Source organism: Haliotis cracherodii, unplaced genomic scaffold (genome assembly GCF_022045235.1).
Source record: "Haliotis cracherodii isolate W230 unplaced genomic scaffold, xgHalCrac1.p SCAF_1, whole genome shotgun sequence".
NCBI classification, from domain to species: Eukaryota; Metazoa; Mollusca; class Gastropoda; order Lepetellida; family Haliotidae; genus Haliotis; species Haliotis cracherodii.
This window is the reverse complement of record NW_027266264.1, coordinates 27,899,051-27,906,484: the sequence shown is the minus strand read 5'-3', so window position 1 is coordinate 27,906,484 and position 7,434 is coordinate 27,899,051. Positions and strand designations below refer to the sequence as shown.

General features: G+C 42.0%; 1 protein-coding gene across 1 annotated transcript; it reads right to left on the bottom strand.

Annotated features, from left to right (window-relative positions):
* Positions 1-1,108: 1,108 nt before the first annotated feature.
* Positions 1,109-7,434, bottom strand: LOC139462632 (uncharacterized). The gene is made up of 3 exons (XM_071244468.1): positions 7,351-7,434; positions 4,822-4,882; positions 1,109-2,560 (listed from the first exon to the last, which is right to left on the bottom strand). Exons 2-3 carry the CDS (start codon positions 4,840-4,842, stop codon positions 1,610-1,612), a joined length of 972 nt encoding a protein of 323 aa, XP_071100569.1. The 5' UTR covers positions 4,843-4,882; positions 7,351-7,434; the 3' UTR covers positions 1,109-1,609.

The window sequence follows — 7,434 nt, the reverse complement described above, 5'->3', positions numbered from 1 at the left end:
TCATAAGAAAAAACATGTTTGTAATCTTCCTGATAAGAGATTGTTTTGCCATCCGATGCGATGTTTTGTTTTGTCTCCGGATGCAGTATGTTGATATGCATGCATCGGACACAATGTTTTATATCATCATCGGCTGCAAACTTTGGTTTTGTGATCATCTGACACAGTGCTTCATTTTATCATCTCATACGATATTGTTCATATCAACTACTACAATGTTTGGGCTTCTACGCCCATTGTAATCTGTTTCGGTGGACAATCAAGACTGGGTGTTCTCTGGCGTAGACGTTTCATATATATTTCATGATGTCATCGCATACAATGTTTGGTGATGTCATCGGAAACTAATGTTCCATTCGGTACAATGCTTTATTGTGTCACGTGGTAAACCACTTTCTTATGTCATCCAATACAAAGAATTATCGAAGGTGAATTGCATACATTCCAGACGTTTACGCAAAATATCCTACTGTAACTAATACCACCAGACCCTATCCAACCTCACACGTGGACTGTAGAATACAATAACTTAAGTTGTACATGTTCCTTGATAAATTACTTCCAAACATATAAGGTCAACTCAATTGAATTTCAATGGGAGTAACAAGCAATACAGCGTTGGAAATTATATGAATGGATCACTGAAAACCAGTGACGACGCCAGATGTCCGCGGATAAACATATCCTGTAATGCCGGTAGCACTCATCCTCACACAATTCGTATAAAGAAGAATGTGTATTTGCCCGACGCCTCACAGCGGCACTACAGTAATGTGACATTTTCTGATTCAAACAGAAAACAGAAATAATAAGCTCAAAAGCACATTTTTCAGTTTTATCACGACTTTATTCTTAATGTAATATCCATCAAATGTAGTAGGGTCTATGCTTAGTTAGGCAAGAAGAAGTTGCGCGCATAAATAATCATATGCAATCACCAGGCACTGATACAGTAATAATGATGCTAAAAAACCCGTGTAAATGTTATTACCAATGAATTAAATTATTCTTAAGGCAACCATAAGTTTTATATGTATAAAAAATATACAAGATTACAAATAAAAACATTACACAAAAGCCCTTAACATTCAGTTAACGTGGCCTTCCATATGTATTTATAAAGATAATTCTTAGCGTGACGCTTCCATAAATAATGTTTTCAAGCCTAATTTTCGGGAAAATGTCTAAATAAGGAAATAATTTGCAAAATAAGGATTTTTTTTAACGTTCCACTTGAAGTCCCAAAATTGAAAGTGGACTGATGACATACTCCAAATACTGTTGTTGATCAAGCCAATTTCATTATATGTGATAAGCAACACTGACTATTTGTTACAGGAAAACAGTTGCTAGAATTGAGCACAGTCCATGCATGTAACGTCTTCGTTGCTGGTGTATGGGTAATTTATGTACCGCCTTTGTTGTTTATACAGACAATGTGTTTATAAATGACTGTAAATATCTAGTAATTTTTATCTTTTGCTGAAGTGTATGTACATGCAACTGTGTAGGTTATAAGGATACACTCCAATGCGTATGAGCAGACCAGTGACTGGATAGTAATGCCACTACTGCAGGTGGTACTATAGTTACTATAAGATAGATAATGTCAGCGATATGACCCCTTGAACTCTTCCGAGCTCGTGAGGATGTACATATCCTGTGTGCAGGTCTTTCGGAGACACCGCCCTAGTAGTACCCTTTTAGCCCCTTGCCTGGTGTCCTGGCCTGAAAGCCACAAGTAGGGGAGTGCTACATAGATGGAGGTACTTGTGTAGGTCGCCACCATCCAGAATATAGACATTCCATTACCATCATCGTCGTTGCATGTTTTGAACCCAAGTGAGAATATAAAGTCCGGTAGTTTCAGCAGGACCACTAGGGCAGATGCCAGATAGACATCCGTGGGATGAGGGAGTGTCGCGTCAGGGCAACTCCTCACCTTACGGCTGTAGCACATGAACAGGATGAGGTTCGCAAGGAAGAGGATCAGACATTGGGGGATGAAGTGGATGAGGTTCAACGCCAGCATGTAGTGTTCCTTCATGTGCACATTACATGCGTCACTGTAGGCGCTGACGTTCATCAACGGCAGCAGCATGAACGTTGATCCAATGACGATGAACACAACACATTCCAGGGAGATGCAGACTCTAAGGGTAGCTTTCACTGGAGGGTTCAAACATAAGGTTAGGGCAGAGTCAAAGGCAACAGCAGCGACCAAAAGGACGGTGACAGACACGGAGATATAGCTACTGGCACTGATGAAGTAGGACACAGCACATCCGTATGTCCCAGCAATGTTTTCGATGTTGTAGATGTGAGTGTGCACGATGAAGGCGCTTAGGCATTGCTCCAAGAGACACAAAAGGCTGAGGCTGGTGATGATAAAATGCTTAGATGAACGTCTCAGTTCAGCGTCAAGACAGCAGATGAGGATGAGGAAGATGTTGCCGGTGAAGCCTGCGACGACTAAGATCACCCCAAATGTGATAAAGACGCTACGAGGGATGACGTCATAGAGCCCCGGCCTGAATGAGTCCTCTGTGATCGGATCTGACTGAAATCGTGATATCATAGTTGTATCAAGTAATAATGCTTGGAAACAACAAAAACGTAGATAACGTAGAGAACGTGCGAATGGAAAATATTAGGAAAGATGGTGTAATATCTGCCTGGCGCTTGCACGGGCTTGTGTTGCACGCTATGACAGTAAAATGGCTCAAAGAAGGATTATTACACATACAAATGAGATTATTATAGAGGAAATTCGGGAATTATGGGTAACGTTTTGCTATTCCACAACATCAACGTCGAGATGAGAATCCTCGTCCTTCAGATCTTTATTTAGACTGGTGATATGCTTCCTTAAGCAAACACTTACTGAGGCAATTGCGAGATACATGCTACACCAAACAACCACTTAGGCTGTGGTAAGATACATGCTGTGTCATGGACCAACTGGGGGTGTCGTGAAATGCATACCACACCAAGGCGTTATTTAGGTTATTTCCAGATTCATGTGAGAACAAGGACATATTGAGGCGGTGATGAGATGCATTCTACACCAAAAACTTATTGAGGCGGTGGTGGGATGGTTGTTACACCAAGGACTTATTGAGGCTGTGGTGTGATGGTTGCTACACCGAGGACTTATTGAGGTGGTGGTGGGATGGTTGTTACACCGAGGACTTATTGAGGGGGTGGTGTGATGGTTGCTACACCGAGGACTTATTGAGGTGGTGGTGGGATGGTTGTTACACCGAGGACTTATTGAGGTGGTGGTGGGATGGTTGTTACACCGAGGACTTATTGATGCTGTGGTGTGATGGTTGTTACACCGAGGACTTATTGAGGTTGTGGTGGGATGGTTGTTACACCAAGGACTTATTGAGGCTGTGGTGGGATGGTTGTTACACCGAGGACTTATTGAGGTGGTGGTGTGATGGTTGCTACACCGAGGACTTATTGAGGAGGTGGTGGGATGGTTGTTACACCAAGGACTTATTGAGGCTGTGGGGGGATGGTTGCTACACCGAGGACTTATTGAGGTGGTGGTGGGATGGTTGTTACACCAAGGACTTATTGAGACTATGGTGGGATGGTTGTTACACCAAGGACTTATTGAGGAGGTGGTGGGATGGTTGTTACACCAAGGACTTATTGAGGCTGTGGTGGGATGTTTGTTACACCGAGGACTTATTGAGGGGGTGGTGGGATGTTTGTTACACCGAGGACTTATTGAGGGGGTGGTGGGATGTTTGTTACACCGAGGACTTATTGAGGGGGGTGGTGGGATGTTTGTTACACCAAGGACTTATTGAGGGGGTGGTGGGATGTTTGTTACACCGAGGACTTATTGAGGGGGTGGTGGGATGTTTGTTACACCGAGGACTTATTGAGGCTGTGGTGGGATGGTTGTTACACCAAGGACTTATTGAGGAGGTGGTGGGATGGTTGTTACACCGAGGACTTATTGAGGGGGTGGTGGGATGTTTGTTACACCAAGGACTTATTGAGGGGGTGGTGGGATGTTTGTTACACCGAGGACTTATTGAGGGGGTGGTGGGATGTTTGTTACACCGAGGACTTATTGAGGCTGTGGTGGGATGGTTGTTACACCAAGGACTTATTGAGGAGGTGGTGGGATGGTTGTTACACCGAGGACTTATTGAGGGGGTGGTGGGATGGTTGTTACACCGAGGACTTATTGAGGGGGTGGTGGGATGTTTGTTACACCGAGGACTTATTGTGGCTGTGGTGGGATGGTTGTTACACCGAGGACTTATTGAGGGGGTGGTGGGATGGTTGTTACACCAAGGACTTATTGAGGGGGTGGTGGGATGTTTGTTACACCAAGGACTTATTGAGGGGGTGGTGGGATGTTTGTTACACCAAGGACTTATTGAGGCTGTGGTGGGATGGTTACACCAAGGACTTATTGTGGCTGTGGTGGGATGGTTGTTACACCAAGGACTTATTGAGGGGGTGGTGGGATGTTTGTTACACCAAGGACTTATTGAGGGGGTGGTGGGATGTTTGTTACACCAAGGACTTATTGAGGGGGTGGTGGGATGGTTGTTACACCAAGGACTTATTGAGGCTGTGGGGGGATGGTTGTTACACCAAGGACTTATTGAGGCTGTGGGGGGATGGTTGTTACACCAAGGACTTATTGAGGTGGTGGTGGAATGGTTGCTACACCAAGGACTTGTTGAGGCTGTGGAGGGATGCATGTTGCACATACTTAGGATGTGGGCAGATGCTACACCAATACCTTACTGAGGCTGTTGTGGAAAATCTGTCACACCAAGTTCTTACCGAGGTTGTGGTGAGATCCATGCCAGGCGACTTAGGTCATCTACCCTTAGAGGCGGAGTCTCTGGAAGACACAACACACCACGATATATGGAGCGACCAAACTGTTATCAATAAAATCTTATCATGTGGCGGCATCAGTAATTTGACAACGAAAGACAAATGGTCTATGTTCTACAGCGTATCAACAACATTGTCATCGAGGCGGACGTAACATACTCCCGAGTAACGCACGTGCTATATTTAATGAAAATGTTTATGTCTGGTTTCTGAAGAACACCGAATTCCTAGTATTCATTGCAAACATAATAAAATATCAACACACATCATTCAGCAATACAGATGTTAATGTATACAGTGTAAGGCCGTTTTGTTTTGTTTTTTTGGTTTTTTTTGTTGTTGTTGTTGTTGTTTTTTGTTTTTGTTTTTGTTTTTTGTTTTTGTTTGTTTGGGTTGTTTTGTTGTTGTTTTTTGTTTTTTGGGGGTTGTTGTTGTTGTTTTTTGTTTTTGTTGTTGTTTTTTGGAAGGGGGGGGGGGGGGTTGCAACATCTGTGTGCATAACATAACCCAAATACCATCTGGAAATATAGTTTCCAGGACGAATTCATTGGGGGCAATTAACGAAATGTCAGCGGATACAGGAATCAAAAGTCGTAAAATGTAAGTAAATATATATAACACGTATCACACAACAATATCGTTGTTAGAATATAACACGTATTACACAACAGTATTCATGTTTGTATGCAACATGTATTGAACATTTTTATGAAACGCGTGAAAAGTTCTGGTATCTGACTCTCTTTCGCTCGTCAGATACCAGAACTATTCACGTGTTTTAATTGGTATTACACGGCAGCTCGTTCAGTATTCCGTATAAAGTTTACAAACACGTCACAACACCCTATGAAGGTAATTTGTGAAATTTTCATTTCAAGCTACACTGAAGAAACAATGACCTGTGACGTCAGCCTAGCAACAGGGTTGCTGGTGTTATTGAGTGTGCAGTAATCTAGCATAGGCCCAGAGATGTTGAGAATTTTCAATATTTCATGACAAACAAGTTCTGGCAGTGCATAAGCATGCGCTTTGGTGTTAAACTAATGTTTTATCAGCTTATTGTTATTTTACAGTGGTAAGTTCAAAAGGCAAACAATAAAAAAAAAAATATCGAAGGTGACATCTGTCGTATTATTTACACATTTGTCTGCAACCATATCAACACAGCTGACACAACGGCCAGGAATTTCGAAATAACCTACTTCGGATAATGGATTTCCGACTAATGGTCTGATAACATTTTTATGAATTTTAGCTCTGAATATTTCAAGAATATACATTCCTTAACATTTAGTTCAATTCCATGTTGTAAAATTCTATCGGGTGGATGTATACATCGAACGTATGATTACTTCAATGTATTACTTACCCCTGAAGAGATCACCCGTTTAATAAACATACAGCTGTATTACACATTGTGTAATACCAAAACGCGTGCTTATATACTCTCGGAACACTTTCCATGAACAAATATTGAAAACTCGCAACATCCCTTGGCTTATTCAACGACATTGCGTGTGGAGTTGATAGATCACTGAGAGGAGCTTATGCACACTCGATGACCCCAGCAAACTTGTTGCTAGGCTGACGTCACATGGCATTGTTTCGCCGATGGATCTTGCAACAAAATTCCACAAATTACGTGATCGGGTATTGTGACGTTATTGTAAACTTTGAGGTGCAAGACCCGTTCAAGGCGATCGTATTGTAATGACAGTCGTTAGACTAAGTTAAAGTATGGGAGTTGCGATATTCTTAGCCCTGCGATAATGTTGTGAATTCTTAGGGTCGACCGTTGTATGGTGTTAAATTCATACGTTTCAACTTTTGACGTGTTTGAAGTAGTATTCTGTTAAACTCAATTGGACTATGCCGTGGATCGTGTAGGTGTCAGCCTATTCATACTCAACAGTATTATTCTAAAACGTTATAAATGGCAAGTAATAAATAAAATACAAAACTCGCTCGAGTGTAAAACCAATTTTATGAAACTCGTGAATAGTTGTGGTATCTGACGAGCGAAAGCTCGTCAGATACCACAACTTTTCACGAGTTTCATAAAATTGGCATTACACAGGAGCTTGTTTAGTATTCTATATATGTTACGAATCAACTGTTTTACAAGACATATACACCTGTAATCGATAAGTCAAAATCAGTCATAAAAGTAAAATCAATTACATTGCTAATTTGATTTATATCATGACATTTGGGTTAATCCACAGTGTTTGATAAATGCTTATTTTTTAAGTCAGAGGATAGAATCAGTTGTATTATATTTAAATGTCAGAATGCTTCCTTTAGTGCGGTCTTTCTCAGTACACAGTCGAGAGAGGACTCCCCGCCGCCAGATCCCAATTCCCCATACAACAGCCGGTCGGTTATAGGCGAACAGGGATACAACAGGCACTTCTAACTCAAAAACAACGAGCGGTACAAACGTAACCTTTTGCAAATTGATGAGCAAATTACCTGACATTTGCCCAGCATCGTGTGAGTGGCGAAGATCTGCCCCTAGTCACTCGGGTCGCAACTGGAATCACTTCAACATGGCCC